Consider the following 22,197-nt stretch of genomic DNA (forward strand, 5'->3'; position numbering starts at 1 on the left):
TGTTTCTAACAAGATACTAAGTTGTTCTCCAGAGAAAACAGAACAAAACCACAAGTCCTGCAGCCAAAGCACATGCAGAGGAGAAAATTCTGATCTCAAGAAACACTAGGAACCAAAGTGTCTCCCCCAGTGGCGTTAAAGGACTGGCAGACAACTGGAACCTTAAGGCTTGCGGGCTTTCAGAAGCGAAAGGTCTATTGTCCAGGGTGATTCAGAGCTGATCTTTTGCGCATTTTTTTTTACCCCTTAACCATATCTTACCAGAAACAGCACACCAACCTCCCTCCTGTAACTCACAGAAGCTTGACCGAAACCCAGACCAGGGATGCAGGTTCAAGCCTCCTGTCTCCTTGCTAGTGGGCCTCGCAGTACATCTTTTTCTTTTCTCAGAAGCCAGTGTCATAATATTAGCTTCTATACGTGTCAGGGAGTGAGCCCTTTGCTCCTTGACTGTGATCATATCATTCTCAACCACACCACGTCCTGTGCTCACCTTACCTTTCAATATTTGCATGCTTAGTGCAAGCAGCTACTCTGGACCTCTGTCAGGAAAGAGTTTTATCAGTTTAAACCTCATGTGGAAGTGGTATTTGACTATATCTCACACATCTGGCTGGCAGGGACTTTTTCTTAAATTTTTTGCTGTCTCAACATGTCTTATCATTAAGCCAGGTATTTTGTCTATGCCTCTAAGTATATAAATCAAATAAATACATTAAAATGTTGAAAAATGGGAAGAGAGAGTGATGTTGAAACCAAGATCCCCTGACACCGAGCTTCTCTGCAGAATTTACGACTAACCACTCTATCCAAAACCTTATTCCCTTCCTCATCCAATACCTGTTCCCCTAAGATTGAAGAACATCAAAGGAAAGGAGGAAAGGGGGAGTTGAAACCGAACAGGACCCGGGGGCCCCTCCCAGGTACAAAAGCCTTTCCATATCCCCCGTTTCTCATTTGTAGGCTTCAGTCTCTTAGACCTTCCCTGAGTTCCAAAGGGCAGAGTCAAACAATTACTAATGGGGCGGGAGGAGGGAAGGCAGAAACAGAGGAGAAGCAGTCAAGAAACAATAGTGCAGCAATAAATCGGGGTCTTTGTTCCTCCTCAAGGGATGTACATAGCAATATACCTCTGAGTTCTTCCAGAGGAACTAAGGTCCCCAGCCAGGCAGAGGATGGTAACTTCAGGCTGAGCACAAGCATGTGGACCCCTGACTGGTAGGATCCAGAAGGCTGATGATTGACATTCCTGGAGCGACGCTCTGTTACCTCATCACCAACCAATCAGAGGAAGGTCACACACCCTGCAGACCTCCCCGCAAATTGTGCCTATGAAAACTCTTCCTCAAAACCATCCAGGAGTTCAGGGGCCCTTGCAATAAAACCTTCTCTGCTCAAAACTCTAATGTTTCAGTATCTTTGGCCTCACTGTGCTTTCGGACACACAAACTCGGGTTGGACAACAATATGTGTGTTACCTAGCAAGGAAATTACAACACTGGAAGTAGCAGCAAGGTGGCTGTTGGAGACAGCGGTACTGAGAAGAGTTTTAGCAGCAGTAAGGCGAGCACGTATAATCCAAACGGTGAGCCTGAACAAATTAGCAGGAGCCAGACTTGGAGGCAAAGAACTGAAATAAGAAAATGACTTCAAACCACTGAAAGGGATCTGAGTTCGCCAGGCCAACATATTCCATTTTGATATAAGGGTCATTTTAAGCTGAAGACACTTGAGATGCAGCAGATACAGGAGGAAGCCTTCCCTTATCTGACTAGAAGCAGACACTTCTGAGAGAGAAGGCTGCCATAAACCCCCCTTTTAGGGCAGCTTACTCCCAGGAGAAAGACTGAGAGGAAACCTACCCGAAGTTCCTTCTCTCGGGGAACTTTTTGGCCATGAAGAAGAGGGAGAAACTACTCACATCCGCTTAAACAGACGCTGTCGCCAGTTCTTACTTCCCGTTTGTACTCTTGAAAAACCCACTTGTGTAGAAAGACAAGTGTGTCTGTTCCATCAAAGTCATTTCTTCTCCCTCCCTTTCCCCTGCTAAGTAGGTGCCCAAGCCTTTACCTTTAACCACTTAGAGTCAGCTGCTTCTTTTGTTAGCTCTCATATGCATACAAATAAACCCTTTTCTCCTGTTAATCAGCGTTGTCCTCCCCTACAACATAGTGAAATAAAACCACTCACTTGTGAAGTTTGTATTGTCCTGCTGTTTCCTGGGAGAGAAATTCATACAATTGCACTCTTTGGTTCCATTCTCACTACCAAACATCTCGCTGCAGGAATATGTGCTTAGATGACTTACTAAGAAATGAAGAAAAGTAGTAACACTAATTAGATTTCTACAAATATAAACCTGTGCCTTTTAATTCTCCATTAAAACAAGTGAATGCACAGACTACTGGTTGACAGGAGGTCTGTTTATAACATTTTCACCTTTTAATTTGACAAAGGATGGTGATAAGCTTAGAGATTCGGATGTCCACTTAGGGAAAAAGTACGTAGAATTAATAAAAACAAATTGCCTAAATAAATTTAAAATATATTTAAATTTGCATCTGTTTAGTATAATAGGTTAGAATTCTGTGTGATCTTCAACTAGTAATGCAGCCTCTCTGTTCCACAGTTTCTTCATACATAAAAAGGGGAAATATTTAATGAATTTAAACTTCTTGTAAGGCTAAAAGATAATGTTCATAAAATGTTTATCACAACTCCTAACATGTGTAGGTCACAACAAATAGAAACAGTAGCAGATAGAATTACAGCTCTTACTGAGGTAGATCTCATTTTTAGGAATAAATCTTAAATTTTACTTACCCTGCAAATTTCAAGCAACTGATTAATGTTGTCAAAACTTCAACATATCAAGTCACATGTAAAGTGTAAAAGTTTTATTTAAATGACCAAATCAACTTTCACAAAACTAAATGCTTTCTCCAAAAGATAAAACTCCAGTTCATGGAATTGTGACTACTAAACCCACACCGTTTAGCGATTAATTACAATTATGAGCAGAACAGACTTTATAAATGAACAAGATTTTTATGTCTTCTGTATAGGGAAAAACTACAAATTATTAATAAAATCATCAACTGTGTCTAATACCAACATAATTTTTTAAAATGATGAAAGAGAATATCAGGTAAATGTGAACAATGATTCTGAAAAAGTTAGAGAAATTTTTAAAACTCCAAAGGAAATATGTTGGTCTCGACAGTTGAACATACAGCTTCAATTTACTCACCCCAAGTGGTTAGTCCTAACACTGCGACAACAAGCAAAATCAGGGCGATGCTAGTCAGTCTCAGAGCAGTCTGATGCCATTTTGGACATTCAGGGTAATCTGTAAGAATTAATTTTTGTTTCTGAAATATTTAAACATTTAAAATGAACTTGAAAATGTGTCATACAAATGTCATATTTGGAGGGTATGCATTATCTTAAGGTGAGGGAAAAAAATCTACAATCTCTGTTTAAATTTCCTCGCCACAGAGAAAGGAGGGGAGGGACAATTTAGGAGTTTAGGATGAACAGACACACCTACTGTATATAAAATAGATAAACAACAAGGGCCTAGTGTATAGCACGGGGAACTATATTCAGTTTCTTATAACAAGATATAGCAGAGAAGAATTTGAAAATATATGTAATTATATTTTCTATATAGTTGAGAAACTAACTGGAACTGACATGGTAAGTCAACTACACTTCAATAAAAAGATAAATTAAAAAAATTCATATTGCCACAAAAAACTAAACAAATTGCCTTACCATGAACACATGTTTAATTATCTGTAAAAAACTGGATGTGTTGATTCTAAATTAGGAGTCAATATGCTTTATTTGCTATTTATTAAATACTCCTCTTAACACTTCTGTTCCAAAACTATAATTCATATAATAATCACATTAATTAAAACATGTCCACTAAAACCTGTCATTTATCTTTATGTACATCTTGACTGAATTAAACAGATAATATTCAGTGTGACTGAGGCCCAGGAAGGAAAAATATAAGTACCAAAATACCAAAATAATTGAATGACAGTAAAAATGAGTGCCTCATGTAGAAACATAAGCAAGATTGAGTACTGCAGCCATCCATTTTCCTAAATGTTGTTTGAAATAAAAGTTTATATCTATGTCAACTCGTGAAACAAAACTCAGGTGCCAATCTTTATGATTATAAACTTTGCTTCGATTAAGGAATCGTTATAACACTTTCATAATTTTTAACCCAGATCAAGTCAAATCTGATTAATTATATACTCAACTGAACAATGTTTATAAACGTATAATCACATGCCAGGAATTGGGCTGGATGTAAGCGTTGCAGAGAGAAAACTGCCCAGCCGATGGGGAGACATCTGCGTAAGCCTATTATTTCAGAATAAGTTGATGAATTTTCTGAGCAGTAAATTCTAGTTCAAGTTCTTAAAACTTCCCATTAAAAGCCTAAGATTACGAGACCCACAGAAAATTCTCGCTGTATCGATTCCTACCTGTGCATGCCCACTTGCGTTGGCAGTGGTAGGGGTGTTTCCTTGGCTTCTTCACCATTGCTCTCTCTGTGTTTTGACTCTGTCCAAGCTTTCTATAAATAGAATAATCCATGTTTGAATGAGATGGAGAGACAGACATCACCTGATCAAAAGCAGTCAGTGTCTACAGACTGTGGCACCGAAACAAAGCTTAGAGCTAAAAAACCACAAAGGATATGGTTTAAGTTGGGGGAACTTCATTGTTTGAATGAGTGTTTTCTTTCAGGATATTTTAGATTTATAGAAAAATTGTGAAGGTAATACAGACAGAGTTGCCATATACCCAACACCCAACTTCCCCTATTATTAACATACTACATTAATATGGTACATTTTTTGAAACTTAATGAATTAATGTTGATATGCTATTATTAATTAAAGTCTATATTTATTCAATTTTTCCCTAATACCTTTTTCTTAGTATTTACCTAACACCTTTTTCTAATCAAGGGTCCCATTCAGGATGTCACAATGCATTCAGTCCTCACGTCTCCTTGGGAGTGACAGTTTCTCACTCCTTCCTTATTTTTGATTATTTTTAACAGTTCTAAGGAATGTTGCTCAGATATTGTGTAAAATGTCTCCAAACAGAGATAGTCTGATGTTTTTTTCTCATCATTATATTTGGGTTATAGGTTTTTGGAGGAAGACCACAGAGATAAATTACCATTCTTAGCACACTTTACTAAGGGTCCGTACTATCAGCATGACTGCACTTGACTGCAACAGTGTTTGGCAGTTTTATCTACTGCAGAGTTACTCTTTGTTCCTCATTTCCATGCTGTACCCTTTGGAAAGAAGTCAGTGTGTGCAGTCCACACTTACACCCCACATCTTTCAGAACGGAGCATCTACATAAATTATTTGTAATTGTTCTGCAAGGATACTTGTTTAGTATCTCATTTACTTACTTATTCAATCATTTCTTTCAGTAAAAATCATGCACATTTATTTTACATTTTGAGTTATAATCGAATACTACTTTTTTGTTCACATTGTTCCAGCTTTGACCATTGGGAACTCTTTGAGTTGGCTCCATGAGTTTAAACTGATGTCTCCACCTCTAATTCATTACACCAGGGGCCAGGCTAATCTCCTCATTTGCATTGTTATAATCTCCCACTCCAATAGTGGGAAACATGGCTACCACCATCACCATTCATTTACTAAATTGTTCAATTCCAATATATATATTTAGTAGTTTCAGAGATGCTGTCCCGTATCAATGTGGGAGAGTATTTTACTCCTTACAAAACATCTGATCTATCCAAAGCATCCATTGAGACATTTGGGACATGATTCAGCAAATAATATATTAACTTTGTTAAAATTTTATTTGTGTTTTTATTATTATAATTCATGACAAAATTTGGATTTCACATTTATCCTTTCTCCTTCTCGAATGAAGTTTGGCAAGGTTACTCCTAAATCCATGAGCAATTTTTCTCAATTGTTGGTTGTCTATTTGCTCTATCTGTTAATAATTTTGTATATATAAATTTGATTTTGTCATTATCTTCATAACTGTGGTGGCCGTATTTGAATGTGACCACTAAGAGCTTGGGTGATAACTTGTCCATTGCTTTGCTGTTGATCTTTTAACACTTCAGTGAATCTCCAAATTGAAGAATAATGCACTACCATCAGCTCTTGAATTTTGCCAGCCTTCCGCTGAGTTGTTCATCCTATGATCACCATTTAATACTGACGTATAAACACTCTAAATTCCTGGTGGAAATCTTGGAGCTTTTGATCTTCTTTTGCCCCCGCCATGCCATCCATGGACATACAGTCTCTCAGCATAATCCATTAGATTGTCTAAATTCTCTTCTGCATACTCCACAATGTACTCACAACTTTCATTTACATCTTCTAAAGGCACAAGCGGAAGCCCAAACAATATGGTGCACACTTACGGGTTAACCATACTCATATAATCACATGTCAGACCCAAAGACTTTATATATATATACATACACACACACATATAGCCACAGTGATTGTGAAAAGTGAAACAAGCATTCTTAACTTGCTCATTTTGTAGGAGCAGTCAAATTGTATTTGTATTTGCATCCAAAATCCATCATGCACAATGAAGGGTTAATGTTGAGATTTCTTTCCTGTGCAAATACAGGTATTTTCTTATATACATATGTAAGTCTTGTCTTACCTTTTCATTGTGAGTGCATAAATCAATGGCACATCATAGGTTCATTGCCCTAAAAGAAGCCCCTGTGTTTCACTTTCCAACCCTATCCCTCTCCCAAACTCTGATAATATTTACCTTCTCTACAGCTTTGCCTTATCCAGACATCATATAAATGAAATTATATAGAATAGGGCCTTTTCAAACTGACTCCTTTCAATATTAAATACAAAGATTTATCTATATATTTTTGTGGCTGGAGAGCCCATTCCTTGTTGTTGCTGTTCCCAGCACATGAATGTACCACAGTTTGCTTATCCATTCTCCTACTGAGGGCATCTTAGCTGCTTCCAGCTTTGGGCAGTTATTATAAACATTCATGTACAGTCTTCTGTAGCATTCCATTGTATAAATACACCACAACTGCTTTATCCAGGCACCTGTCGATGGACATTCAGGTTGCTTCCATGTCTTAGCTATTGCATATAGTGCTGCTATGCCTTCTGAAGTCATAGTATTGTGAGAGATAACATCTGTATCTGCGATGAGAAAAACCAACACACAGAAGAGGAGAAAACAAATACTGGAGAAAATAATCTGTTGCTCTTCAGACTAAAAAATGTGACTGATACAGAGTATGAGAATATATAACCCAAGTCTTTAGAGAAACTTTTTTTGCCTGAAGCAGAAATCAAAATTCTTTACTGGTAGTTTATGTAGAAGAAGTAATAAGAGTCTAGATCAATTAATGTGAGTGAGCCAATGGGAATGTATTAAAAGAATCACTGAATGTGTGTTAGTGACCAGAACATCCAGAGAAGTTACGCCTTCAGTTGCTCCTCTCTATGACATTTTGTAATTTGAGAACTGGAAACTTCATCGTACTATTTTTTCAACATGGACATTATGTTTCATTCATTTATTCATTTTATTTCAACTTTTTAAAAATTTTAATCGGATAATGGGAGAGTTTGTTTCTGCTTATATGTTAAAATTGTTTTAGTCCTTACAAACTATTCAGCTGGAATAATTTAAATGCTTTCCCTCTCATAAAATTATTAAAAATATGTTCTACCTATTTTTCTATAATGAATACAAACTGACAACACACACATAGAAAGAATGACTGCTTTTAATTATTGGTCTACAGTGAGAGAATTTATAAGATAAGACAGAAACATATGCACCTTTTATTACTTAAAATGCTCATTCAGATTCCTGTTTTTGACACATTCAAGCAATGTCTCATAATTTGAAGAAAAAAATTGTATGGATCTGTAAGTCTCGTGAGAAATGAGAATCTGAACTATTGATTTACTTTTTTTTTTTCCCCGAGGGAGCAAGTGCAAATAATCTAGGTTGTGGTCCCTGGTCATGATCACATTTCCTGAATGGTCTTATTAAAGATAATGATGTGGTCATTTGAAACAATACCGATTCCAAATGAAAGTATTGATTTCTGGGACTCAGAGAAAGGAAGCCCTAGTCAGAGGACCAGTCCTTTCTATTTCTGTGCAAAGGAAAGACAGCATCTCCTGTTCACATGTAACCGAATGTTATTCATCCCTGATCCTCAGAGGAAAGCAGAGCTCAGCCACAAGCAATACAGGATTGGGTCACTCAACTATCCATTTGGTTTTGTGTGTGTGTGTGTGTGTCTGTGTATGTGTTTGCTGTTGAAAACATAATACAACTGAAAATACACTGTGAGCTAATAGAGCTAAACCATTTTTAGAATTGTGCCTCATAATTCCTCTGGCAATAATCTGTTAACAGAAAAATCTGAGCTGTTGACCCTGGGATATTTTAAAAAGTGACATATGGCAATATACATTTTGGGAGGGTTTTTTTGTTTATTTTTTTTTATTAAACAGTGTTGTAAAAAGTGTTTCTGCACCTACTGAAGTACATGGCTGTGCATCATAGACTTTGCGAGTGTAAGGAGATAATTAAATGAACCAAATTCATAACTTTGGAGCTGAAATCAACCATAGATAGAAGCCTTGTTCCAAATTTGTCATCACAGCCTTTAAAAAGTTCAGATTCCTGGTTCCCAACCCCCAAAATTATAATCCAATAGATTTGGGGTGGTACATGGGAATGTATATTTTAAACAAAAGCTCTCCAGATCGTCTTGACACACATTGTAACTGGGAGGCATTGGTCGAAACGAACAGTTCAGTTTTGAAAAAGAAAAAATATCTTCTGATGTTAACTGCTCACCCAGACAATTGTAATAAAGAAGAAACTAAAACACAGCCTCCAGCACTCTTTCTAGCATACAAAATTACTCTATTACTGACTCTTTTTCTAATGGATATAATTTGACAAAAAATGAAATTGATAGCTCTTAAGAAAAGTTAAGTGAAGGTAACTATCTTGTTAGTTTTATTCCTCTAAATATCTACAACTTGACAAGCTGGGTCATACACCAGGTCCTGTTTCTTTAAGCACCCAAATCACAATATCCCAAGTTCCATCCCACTTTTACGAATAAAATCAGTATTTACCAATTTCACTTTCCTGAATATTTAAAAAAGAATCAATGACAATTCTTCTGAAGAATTTCCCAAAAATTTAAGAGGAAGGAACCCACCCAAATTTATTTTATGAGGCCAGAATTACCCTGATACCAAAGCCAAAAAAAGACAATAGAAGAAAAGAAAATTACAGACCAATATCCCTGGTGAATATAGATACAAAAATCAGAAAAGATACCTGCAATATACAGTGGACAATGGACTAGCATCCAAATATATTAAAATAAAACACCAAGAAAACATAGGATAAAGAACACTCACAAGCAAAAACTGGGCAAAACACTTGAAAAGACTTTCACAACAATGGATATTTAAATAACTAGTACACATGAAAAAAGATGGTGATTCTTGCTTATAATCAGGAAAAAAATGTAAAATTTAGGAAGCTTGACATAGCATTATATAGCTTTCAGATTGGCAAAATGTAGCCCATCTAACACAACCAAATATCACAGAGATTGTGAAGCAACAGCAACAATGACCTATTGTGGGTGGAGATGTGCAACCATTTTGGAAAACACCTTAAGTGTTATCTAGTAAAGTAATAGAAACATATTCCCAAAGAACAAAAAAATCTAAGACTTTTTCCTAGAAAAATTAGTGATGGAATTGTGATTATGTTTACCAGGACACATATAAAGAATATTCATTGTAGCTGTTTTCCTTTAAAGCCTCAACGAACAAAAAACACCTGAATTGTCCATCAAAAGAATTATTTTAATTACTGTTGCAGTAATTAAAAGTGATGATCTGAATAGCTACATGTAACGACAAAATAGATGTCATGACAAGATAGAGGCGAATGCCGGTGGGAAGAGGGTTAGTGGCTGCCGATTTTGTGACAGTTATCAGTGAATAATTTTTCTTCTATCGCTGTTAACATTTATTGCTTTCTTACACAACCTCGTAACTACAGCCATTCTGTGAATGAAAGTTTGGAGAATGGGGGCTTTTTGTATAATATGTTAAAGTTGTAGATGTTTTAATGTGATAAAGTCAAGAGTGACTTCATTATTTCCACTATAGTTGACTTAGGTTACATAATTTGTTTAAAGTCACAGAATCAGAATAACGTAGCAGAGATTTGTACCCAAATCTGTTCCTGCACCAAAGTTCTGTTTAAACTAATGTATTATACCGCCCCCTAGTGGTATGAACCTACATTCACAGGCATCTGTAAGTGAAATCACGTTATTTTCCCTTTATTGAGGACTTGGGAAGATTGAAGACCTATTTACTTATCCATCATCAAAGTAATCTTTTTACTTTTTAAAAAATATTCATGTATTTCTGAATTTGTATAATTATATGCTTTAGACATGCAAGGAGGGATTAATTATATGAAAGGCTAACATGTATAGTGTTTGTGTTTTCTGAGGCATTGTACTATATATCCTAAAAGTTATGAAACTATTATTATTCCTACCTTAGTAGTGAAATGAATGACTCTCAGAGAGTCTATGTAACTTGCCAATATTGTATGGCTAACCATGGCCAAGTCAAAGCTCACACGCATTTGTTCATCACCGAAGCCCATTCTTGTAACCATGAATTACACTACGTAGTATAGTTTTTCCCTAATTAGAATTTTTGTCAAGGTTCTATTCTTTCACTGCCTGATGAATGCTTCTCCAACACAGTATCTTCTGACTGACCAGAAGCATCAGATCTTTTGAAATCAACCCTTAGGTAACACCTCGTTCAGATACTCATTTGTGTAAACATAACAAGTAAACAAATATCTGATTAATGCCTATGATCTATAACTGTCTGAAGTAACCGAGAGTTTGTTTTGGAACATGTGTTGATTTTGCCACTCCACTCTTGACAGTGGTGGTGAAAAACTGATGGTAAAAAAAATTCTTCTCATGTGCCTTAATGTCTAAATCCAAACCATACCTTCAGAGCTCCTGTCCAATATTGTAGCCATTAATCATATTTGAGTATTTAAATTTAAATCATTATAAGTTAAATAAAATTTTAAAATCTAGCCACATTCCAAGTACTCAACATCCACATGAGACTAATGGTCACTGTTTTGGGTGCACTGATATAGACTAATTCCACCACTGCACAAAGCTGATTCGACAGTGTTGGTCTAGAATAAAGACAATAGTTTTCCTCTAGATGTTAAACAAAAGTAAGTCCAGCTCATTTGTTTTCAGACAATAAACCATAGATAGTGCAATGCATTTTACAGCAGTTGGAAACAATAGCTCTTTTCAATAATTGGATCTGTAAGAGGTGCAGATGTTAAGATCCAAGTGAAGCAAGACTGAATAAGATGTCAGTGTTTAAAGAGAATCTCAATATAGATGAGCAGTGCCATAAGTGTGCTCAAGTTTTGATCCATTACTGAGGTCAAGTAGATACCTTTAAAGTAAACAGCAGCACGTGTCTATAAATGGCAGAGGCTTCTGGTGAAGAATGATGTGTCTACTCTTCCAATCGCTCCTTAAATGCCCTGCAACACATATGGTACCATAAATTAAATTTTAAGTTGAATATGTGTCACAATATGGAATCAGTTTCTACAGGTAAGCAACCAATGGGATGGGATTAATCAAGTTCCTTAATGGCCGGCAGAAGCGCTACCACCTGCGCCGCGACAGACAGAGATCTGGGAAGTGACTACAAAGTAGCTTTTGAGTGCGGCTAATGACAGTCTGTCAAACTGGCATGGAGAACTGAAAGAGAAACAGCCCAGGTGAGAAATGACCTCAGGACAGTGCAGGAGGCCAGGGAGGAGCCCCTGCTTGAAATGAGGATTCCTTTGACTTTTGCACACTGGCTGCACCACAATTCTACAGATGGAGCAAACAAGTCATTGAACTCCCACAACTGAGGGAAGAAAATATTTCATGCCTCCGCGAGAGAGCTGGAATGCAGATTTTAGCAAAAAGCCACTCTGCATGAAGTTTGGTTTGAAGCGCCAGCATTCAGAGTCCTTCCAGCAGTAGTCACACGAGGCTTGGACTTGTCTGTCCTTCCTCCTTCCTTCTCTGAACCAAAAGCATGTGCTTTGCACCTTCTACTGGTCTCAAGAGGCCACTTAGATTCACCCACGGAGAAAAGCAGCCACGCTCTGTAATGCCGTCGAGTACGAAATTTAAGTGTCACCACATGACCAAAGTGCTCTCCAGTCTTACGCTGGAGAGAAGTACGCTGAAAGTTACCAACTCTTTAATGAAACGTCCAAAAACTGAGCGCTCTCTTTTACATAGCAGGATATAGCTCCACTCAAGAATGAGGAAATAGAAAAAAATATGCATTTTTATGAACAAACACACTTTTCTGTGCACATGGCAATCTGGTGAGAAGAAAGAGAAGAAATATATTACTCTGAAAATATTTCTTTCAGTGAAATCCAAATTTGAAAATATATTGGACAAGATGCGTTCAGAATAGTTGAGATAAAAAGGGTAAACATCAAGCATTTCAAAGATCAGTCTGAAATGGATAACAGTTGAATACTTTCATCAGGTATTAGCATGTTTCAAAATTTAAACAAGTTTTCTAACGTGCATCTGACATGAGAGAAATGAAGCAACATAGATGATCTATAAATATATAATTCCATGCGAAAGAAGTAAATCTATTTTAAGATGGCAAAATAAATCAATGGAAGATAAATACATTACTCGATGTCGTTAGTCAAATGGGTGAAAATTTTGTGAAAAAATATTTTATTTTTTACTATACATCAAAATAAATTCTGAACGAATGATATCTGTATGTGGGTACAAATCAAAACGGAATAGTCTATGAATATCGATACTGTCCTTTAGCGTATAGCTAAAAACATACTGAAAGATGTATAATGGAAAAATGACTCATTTAAACTCAGTATATTTAACTCTATAGATAAAAAAAAATTAGATTTTAAAATAAAACAATAAATATCAAAATATTTCCAGGACTATTACAAAGAATTAATACATCAATTACATGAAAACTTGCCCTCATTAAGCAGTCACTCTCTCCCCCTCGTACCTCCCGCCCTCTCGGCACCAAACCTTAGGCAACCACTTATCTACTTACTGTCTCTATAGATTTGCTTATTCTGGACATTCCATGTAAATAAAATCATATACTATGTAGTCTTTTGCCACTGATTTCTCTCACTTGACTCAATGTTTATCTTTTTTAAGAAGTAGCCAAGTTCAAGTCGTTTCGCAAACAGGTTGTATTTTCTATTTGTTTTCTATTTTATAGACACAGACAAACTTATTCTAAAATTTATGCGAAAGGCACATGAACTAGAACAGCTAAAACAATTTTGAAAAAGAAGAATAAACAGAGAGGAATCACTCTACCAGGTGGAAAGGCTTACTATCCAGCTCCCTGTTCAAGACAATGGGATACTGGTGGAGGGGGGACTGGTCAATAGAGCAGAATTGAAAACCCACGAATAGACCCACTCAAATACGACCAAGCGAATTGTCACAAAGCGGCAAAAGCAATTCAATGGAAGAGTAATAGACTTCTTTCTCAACAAATGGTGGTGAAACATTTGAATAGCCCTAAGCCAAAACAAACAAACAAAGAAAACCCAAACAAGCCAGCCAAAAAAATTCTCACTTAAGCAAAAGTCAATTCAAAATGGATCAATGACTTAAGCGAAAAACACAGGCATGTAAAAGGCTCTGGTTAAAAGAGCAGCGCACGGAATCCTCCTGATGGAACGGCTCTGTGTCTTGATAGGGGTGTTGGTCACACAAATCTACACGTTATAAAATTGCATAGAACTAAAGTCTCTCTCTCTCTCTCTCTCTCTCTCTCTCTCTCTCTCTCACACACACACACACACATACACACACACATTCATGTAAAACTGGTGAGATCTGAATAAAGTCAGTGGATTGTTACAACGTCAGTTTCCTGGCTATGGTACGATGTTACAATTATGCAAAATGTCGTACCGTCAGGGGAGACTGAATGAAGGGTTTATGGACTCTCTCTGTGTTTTTTCTTAAATTGTATGTGAATTATTTCAAAATAAAAAGTTTTGAGAAATTAAAATCAAAGAAAAAATTTAAAAGGTAATTTTTGTAATTTAAAAAAGTCACACAAAGGAGATACGAGGAAATGAGAGCCAATGATAAAAGAATACAGGAAAACATACTGGTGTTTCAAAGAAAGAATTTCAAGAGATAGTAATGCAGCTGGTCAAATGCTTCAGATGGTTGGATAAGATGAGAACCGAGAAGTGATAAATTCATCTTTTTTTTTTTAATTTACTTTTACTAAGCCAGTAAATAACCAACACATTTTCCAAAGAGACGATGAACCTGAGCAGTGAAATTCCCAGTAGTGCTAGTGAAGACAAAGAACTACCGCACCAGCTACAGGCAGTGGGTGTAAGTCGCCGTTTCCATCCTTAGGGGCCTAGGAATAGACCCCAACATAGGTATCTGCTGGCAAGGTAGCCTTCGTTTCTCTGAACAGTTCTAGTTTCAAAAATGTGTATATAAATGTTCCAGAAATCATGCTTTTAATTCTAATAAAATGATAAAATAAAATTATTATGTAGGGTCAGATGCTAACATTGCAAATTAATATATAACGTTTTGTTTTCTTCCTTTCTTTATCCTCACGATGACTAGGTTTGCGATTTTTGCCAGAACTCTTCACTGATGTTCACCGAAACCTACACAATGATTTGTACTAGAATTAAAACCATAATTTCTGAAACTCCCAATAGTCTTTACATTGTTTCAAATGGGCATATACTAACCCTTACACCATTCCACATACCAGCCTGAGAATAACTGTCACAATATAGCAACATTTTCATAGAACGTTCTTTAAGGCATCGGGCACATGGAATGCGAAGTATCTGTGAAACAACATTATAATTATGTACAGAAGGTGTTTCCTTGAAATTCTCCTTGTGAAACTTAAGTTCTAAAGATTAAAAAAACAAAAACAAAAAAACAAGGAGGGGAGAGTTTAGCTCTAGTGGTAGAGTGCATGCCTAGCAGGAAGGAGGTCCTGGGTTCAATCCATCAGTAAATAAATAAATAAAGCTAATTACTTCCCCCACCCTGTACCACCAAAACAGAAAAAAGAGAACACACACACACACACATACACACACACACAAAATAAACATATAAAAACCAAGTGTCAGATGTTAACAAAACATTAAAATAATATGAGCTTTCTATTAAGATGACAATGACATTGTAAATTCATAAAAAATACAAGAGTCTTATATACCAACAATTCATCATTGAAAATGTGTTCCAGATCCTTCTTTCAGCATAGCATTACTCATAAATATTTAACATAACGTATTTCTAGTTAAAAAGTAGCTCTGAGGTAGCAAATATCAGATGTATGTTCACTTAGTTATTAATACGCCATGCAAACATGCGCCTAATTTATTCTTTTTGTCAAGGTCACCATTGTAGAGTATGGAAGTCAATCAACAAAACCAGCAAGTCAAGTCAGCAGAAAGTGGTTCTTTGTCATTTTTTGAACAAAGAAAGTCATTTATACCTTTTCTTATAGTTCTAAAGGATATTTACTTTTTATGGCAAATAAAGGGCTAAAGCACAGAATTATAAATACTGGTAATTCTTTTGGCATTAAAACACACTAAAATCACAAGCACAAATGCTTATATATTAAATATTAAGGCTATATGTGTATATATATGCACATAGTATATATGTATGTATGTATGTACATATGGTCACACACATGTCATCTCATGTGTATGTATATTTGGGAATACACTTTGGCAGTGTTCTCCAGCAGTGGTTTGAAGTTGGCTTGTGAAGAGGTGCAACATTTAACACATCTCCTGTACTCCAGGAGGCATGTGTCTTAATCATTCATTCACAGATATTGTATTTAAAGGAAAGTAACATTTTCTGATTTGACAGAGTGGATTTCTCCAGAATGAACTGCAATCAAAACACATCTGGATCTGCTCTGGGTCAGATTTTGTGATGCTAAAGAAGTTTGTCTCTTAAGAGTGAATAATGAGGAGGCAGTTGGACACAGTCACTGAGATTTCAGTTGATTGCAAGCAATGTTCTTTTCTTTGGGTTGTAGGATGTCCACTAGCTTATGTACAAAACCAGTCTTCCCTTCCTCTGTGTTTGTTGGCAGGACCTTCACTCATGAGGGATGGTGACTCATGAGGGATAGCGCGTTCTTTATGAGAAGATTGTGACTAAAACTTTTAGGGTGAAAATTAAAGCAGAACTCAAGCACGTTTTCGCGGAACTGAAACTTTTCAGTCATCCGATTTAGTGCTACTAACTGACTGTCAAAAAGAACTGTCTTCAGAGTTATTGGAGGAGCATAAATGTCCACACGTTTGTAACTGATGTCATTGTTAGGGTTTTTTTCCCCTTGTTTTTCAGTCTGAGGCTTGGGAGAAGAGTCAGTTGCTTAGTGTAAGAGAGAAAGAGTTTGCTCTGGGGGAAACGACACCTTCCTTTCTACTTCTCTATTTTGCTGCTCATTTTCAGTAGGATTAGGTGGAGCCTAACCTCGGGCAGCTGCAGAGGTACTTCTGTTTCCTGCTCCTGCAAGAAAAAAAGAATTTGATACTTCTTGGGGATTTGAAACCTCTAATCTAAGTTTTAACTCTGAAATAGTGTTTATATCTTCCAACGTTGCCACAAATGGATTTTCGTACAAATATCTCTAATAGCCCTGCAAGGTGATTTCACTTGATCTTAGCCAAGAAGCAGAGAAGCGATGGGGGTCGATGTGAGAGGACTGGCCCCTGTACCACCAGTCATGCTCCCTGTGCTCTGCGCCCGACGCACCACTTCCAGGCGAGGTTTTGGTGTCGGCGAGTAGCCTTTCCAATTCCGGACCTATGCTCTCTGGTAATTTCATTTGCATGTTTTGACGTGGGTTTATAGTCTTATCTATAAAATGGATGATTCTTTGTCTAAGAAGCAGTTCAATTTTTATCAGTTCCATCTAAAGGAGTCAAAAGATCATCACGGCACTGTACATCTTACCCTGTTACCTGTCTACACCGAGTTGACTCTATTTTTGATCCAAAACTAATGAAGTGGCGGGAGTATTTTTCCTTGTTACAATTGAAGTAGTTTTACATGCCTGATAGTTTGATAGTCTGTCAACCTCATGACCGTGTCGTCATTTCAGCCAACATCCCCTACACTGATTACCGTTCTCCTCACTCCATTTGTCGTAGTATCTACTGTGTTCATTGGAAACAAACATTTCATTTGATCATTTTCTTGGTTTGGGCCCAAACACTTCAATTTTCTTCCACAGCTAACCGCCATCTTGTCATGGTCTGTATGGTGTATCTTCACGCGGGCTTCTCCATCTGCGTTTTTAGCTTCTCAGGCTTTTTCCCATGGAGTTTTATAAGGACTCTCCAGTGTCATTGCCAAGGGCAGACTCAAGATCATTTGGGACACATATCTGACATCAGTAGTTACAAAATGCGGGGAGCTGCCTCAAAGACTGAGGGTCCAGCACTCAGGAGTTAACAATCCTGTTTGCAAGACATAGCCCTGGGAAAGTTGCTCTGCAAAGATTCCCTGTCCCGCCACCCCACCTTAAAGATTATAGATTAACAGGTGTTTGTCCTGGAAGAGGATCTGGACTTTGCTCCTTGCCCAAGGAAAACAAGATAAGGAAAGCTTGACATCTTAACTTTATGACTACAATAAATATGTCCAAAACAGCATTGTAAAAGATCTTGAGGCACACTATGTAATCCTCCTTGGTATGCAATGTTTTTTCTCCTTAAGCATTATAAAAAGAATTGCTGAATAAACCACAGCGGCGGTGTCAGGTCTCTGCCTCGGCAGGCTGCAAGACCCGTCCCTCTCGATCCCATTCTTTGTGTGTGTGTCTGTTCTTTTTTCCTAGTTGTGGCGACCACGTCTTCAGACCTGTTTGTTTTGCCAGCAGGCTCCGGCAACAAAAGGAATGTCTTGTGACTCCAGAGAAATATTTGCAGCCTCATTTTTAAGCTTTGCACCCAGCCCATTTTTACCTATCTCTTCAAGCCTGGATTAAGAGTTTATTCCAGATTTCAGTGATACTACAATTGCATCAGTCATTTCTGGGCAATCAGAGATGCAAGTTGTACCTGTCAGCTTGGTACAGGGCACTGCTTTATGATTGGGTAGCCCAGAGCCAAGGCAGGCATCTGGGTTGGGTAACTTTTCAGCAGAGTCTGCTTCTGAGTGCCATCTGCATCAACAGCTTACAGCTTCTAGGGGCTGCAGAGCATTCACGTGGCTCTTTCCATGTGAGGAGTATTTCAGAGGATGAAGAGGGTGCTTTTTGCTTTGTTCTTCTCAAAGCCAAGTTCTCTAAGGAAGTGGTTCTCAGCTGCAGGGAGCCTGTTCTCACAGTACCCGCTCTACAGAGATCTAATCTGTTTCATCAACACTCACAGAATTCACTCCACAAACAGCCGGTTTCCCTTGGGTTTTGGGCGAGTCCCATGGGGCACTCTGGGACTCTCACACTGAAGCAAGGGATGTCATGTCTTCGTAGGTGGAGCCTACGGTAAGGGTTCAAATTACATGATCTGGAATTGATTTTGAACCTCATAAAAGTCAGGGCAAGGCTTACTTACTAAAGCATTAAAAGGGCACCTGCGATTTCCTCCTGCTTTTTTCTTGCTGCTTTGGAAAAGGCTGAAAAACCCTTTATTTTCTTTCTCTTTCATGGTGCCTGGGTTCTGTGATGTTTGGCAGGACTCTTTGCTGGTACCTACGTCATCCCATTCTTTTGGTCAGGAAGGGACTTTGTTGGGTAGAGAGGCTCCTGAGTCTGATAACCCCTCAGAAGCAGGGTGTGCTGGTCAGTCTCACACGTGCTGCAAATGACAGGGACAAAGTGCCGAAGTGACCCACCCACTAACCCTCGCCATTGTCTTCCGAGTTTTCTCTTCTTTTCTTTGAAACTTTGCAATGACTGTATTTCCATGAAAACTGAAGACAGTACATTTCAGAATTGGGGATGAGGAAAGGCAGACAGCAAAAATCAGATACCATTTTTAAATGTTTCACTTCAGTTTACCAAAGGACCTATTCGATTGTTGAGTTACAGACAGCTTTAAAAAAAAAAATGTTCCCTGATAGATACGGAAAATCAAGCATTAAAACAATGTTGACAGAATTCCAAACGACCACAGTAAAATAGTCCCTATCAGTTCACACAGCCTCATTCTACTGGACTTGGGGTCAGCAGTCTCACAAAGCTGTCTGTTTCTCAACTACAAAGAGTTCTGGAAATCTTGATCAACACGCTGGAAAGGTCTGACCAGTGTCCAGGCAAGGCCACCAGAAGCCTGTCCCCACGAATCTATTTTTTGGATGGGAGTGTGAGGAGTTTGAAGTGCCCCGTACAGTCCCTTTCTGTGGGGCTCTGAGGTGGTCCTTCGTCCTTGAAGTCACAAACTCTGACCCTACCAAGTTGCAGACACTTCCTTTTTATTGTTTTTTTGTTTGTTTTCTCTCTCTCTCTCTTTTTTTTTTTTTTTCATGTGTCAGCCTTGGCCACATGCTGGAATCAGCTGAGGCGGGGCTAGAAAATGCACTGGTGCCTATAGTTTTGTCCCACACCTGGAGGGCCTGATTTAACTGGGCTGGGGTGTGGCCTTGATACTGTTTGTTTTTTTTCTCCTGTGCAGCCAAGATTAGAGCAGGGCTGTATTAAAAGCTAAGCTTCCTTCCTGCCTTTGCTCACACAGGGTTGACATGAGTTGGGTGTAACTAACAGAGTGGGATGCGTGGTTAAAATAAAAAATCATTCTAAGTTAATAGGAACACTTATTAATTTAATTTGGGGGGGGCAGGTAATTAAGTTTATTTATTTTTATAACAGAGATACTGGGGATTGAACCCAGGACCTCACACAAGCTAATCACACGCTCTACCACTGAGGTAGACCCTCACCAGGACCACTTATTAATACGGAGCCTTTAAATGCCCATTCTTTGTAACATTCCACAAAAACAAAAGAACAATTAAAAACAAAAGCCCACATGCAGGCCCTTCAGACAAGCGTCAGAGTGAAACAGAGCGGGCTGCAGGTGGACAGCCACACCTTTTCTTTTTTTTTACGCCCATTTTACGAAAGACAAAATTGGAGTGCAGAGAATTTGAGTAGCCTGCTCAGGGTCACAGGAGTAATAATCAGAGTCAAGAATTCTTACCAGGCAGCCTGGCTCCCACACTGCAAGCACAAACCACTAAAGTGGAAGAGCGCCCCCACCCGGACCCCCACCACCGCTATGCTGGTGCCCCTGGCAAAGCAACTTCCCTTCTGAACAAAGTCCGAGGAGCCTCCCCACCTTCACAGGCTGAGCTCTGGTGATCAGCCCCTCCCTCTGGCCTCCTGAGGGGCTGCTGATGCAGGTGTGCCCAACTCGAGTGAGCTCCATGGGGCTCATGGTTTGAAGCCCTCTTGCCAGATGCAATGGTGTTGTGGAAAAATGTGTTCCAGGTCAGCGTTACAGCTCAGTGTTGCAGCTCAGTCCTGACAGCAACCTGGATCCAGGCGAGAGACTAAGCCGCACTCCTAGATTTGGAGAACTCAGGTTTATAAGGCCCACAGGAACAGAGAAGTTAACACTCCAAGCTCTGGACCCCATCTGCACGTTTACACAGGCTTTTATAGGCTGTTAGTTTACACTTTGCAACATCATATGCAAATAAAATATAACAAAAGTTCACCAACCAGGAACAAGCTTTGTAGAAATAGACCAATCAGGAGGGAGAGAAATAACCAATCAGGAGTGAGCTCCATGCAAATGAATTACTACAAAAAAACCAATCAGAAGTTACGGAACTGGGCCAATCAGGAGTGAAGGAAATAACCAATCAGAAGTGAGCTCAAGGAACCGATAGAATTTTAGGGGTAATTAAGACATTTCAGAGGCAAAAGGTGAGATAGAGCCTTTGGGACAGGGAACCAGACGGTGCTGGCAGGAGAGTAGTGGCCCTGCTTGGGGGTCCTGCCGGTCTTTTTTATGGGGCTTCCCGCCTCAATGGAAGTGAATGTAACTCCAAGATCAACCCCTATGAACTCAGAGGGGCTGAGACAAGACCCCCCCCCCTCTAGTCATGTGATGTCCTTTGCACACATAAGATAAAGCACCCCTTTGGGGATAGGGAGACTTTTCATAAAAGTACCTTATCTGCCCCTTCTGGGCTGAGACAGAGCCAACCCAACCCACCCAGATGCAGACATCATGTGAGCTTTCTTAAAACTGATCATGCCCTAGGGCGTTCTCCCGTTACAGGTCGTAGGGCTCTTTTTTCATCCAAAATCGTTCCCTTTAAAATGACCCTCTCCACATCCAACATTCCAATCAGACTATTTGGCTTAGAGCTAAATAATGAGATTATTTACAACCTGCAGCAGATCAGCCCTGCGGCTTGGAGGCTGTAATGACACTGTGCACACAGGAGCATCAACAAGCCGTGTGCTACCTGGAAGAGTAGTAGATGAATTTCCTGCAGAGGGCGATGTCTTAACCACGTTTGCCTTTTGTTCCAAGATGAAAGGAAATTTCCCAGATCTGTCAGCAGAAGAAACTTCTATTTATGGTCTCAGCTGGAGGAAGTGGGGCACTGGTTCGCGTCTTCTCTGCGGTGACAGCTGCGGGCAGGGGGTGGGACTGCAAGGGCAAGTGAGGACAACCTGTGTTTGTGGTACCCAATAGCCCTGCCCTGTAGGTGTCTGCACCTGCTCTCTGTCCTCCCACTCACGCTTCCTGGGAAGAAGTAGCAACTTCTCCATAGTTCAGTCCAGCGCCTAAGGTCACCATGCCCTTCCAAGGCACAACAGGGCTTTCCCCCACACCCTGCACCATTTGCCTACCCAGAACTCAGGACCTGCTGCGCCTCTTCCAGGGCATCGCCCGGAAGCGGGGGCGAGGCTGGCTGCATCCCAGCCAGAGAGGCATCCGGCCAGAGGGAGGGTTCGAGGGTGGGGG

At 39.0% G+C, this 22,197-nt stretch overlaps 1 protein-coding gene across 3 annotated transcripts in view; it reads right to left on the bottom strand.

Moving 5' to 3' along the window:
* Positions 1–22,197, bottom strand: part of LOC116661290 (killer cell lectin-like receptor subfamily B member 1B allele A) — a 31,584-nt gene that overhangs the window by 7,764 nt on the left and 1,623 nt on the right. Inside the window, exons 1-5 of one of the 3 annotated variants that reach the window (XM_032473057.1) lie at positions 20,551–20,831; positions 11,607–11,697; positions 4,509–4,600; positions 3,251–3,349; positions 2,191–2,307 (exon numbers count right to left, since the gene is read on the bottom strand). In XM_032473057.1, coding sequence (XP_032328948.1) covers positions 2,191–2,307; positions 3,251–3,349; positions 4,509–4,566 — 274 coding nt within the window. In that variant the 5' untranslated portion in view covers positions 4,567–4,600; positions 11,607–11,697; positions 20,551–20,831. Of the gene's footprint in view, positions 1–2,190; positions 2,308–3,250; positions 3,350–4,508; positions 4,601–11,606; positions 11,698–20,550; positions 20,832–22,197 lie in introns of those variants that run through there. The other 2 variants (XM_032473056.1, XM_032473055.1) reach the window with 2 other exon arrangements.

Source organism: Camelus ferus, chromosome 34 (assembly GCF_009834535.1).
Source record: "Camelus ferus isolate YT-003-E chromosome 34, BCGSAC_Cfer_1.0, whole genome shotgun sequence".
Taxonomy (NCBI): Eukaryota; Metazoa; Chordata; class Mammalia; order Artiodactyla; family Camelidae; genus Camelus; species Camelus ferus.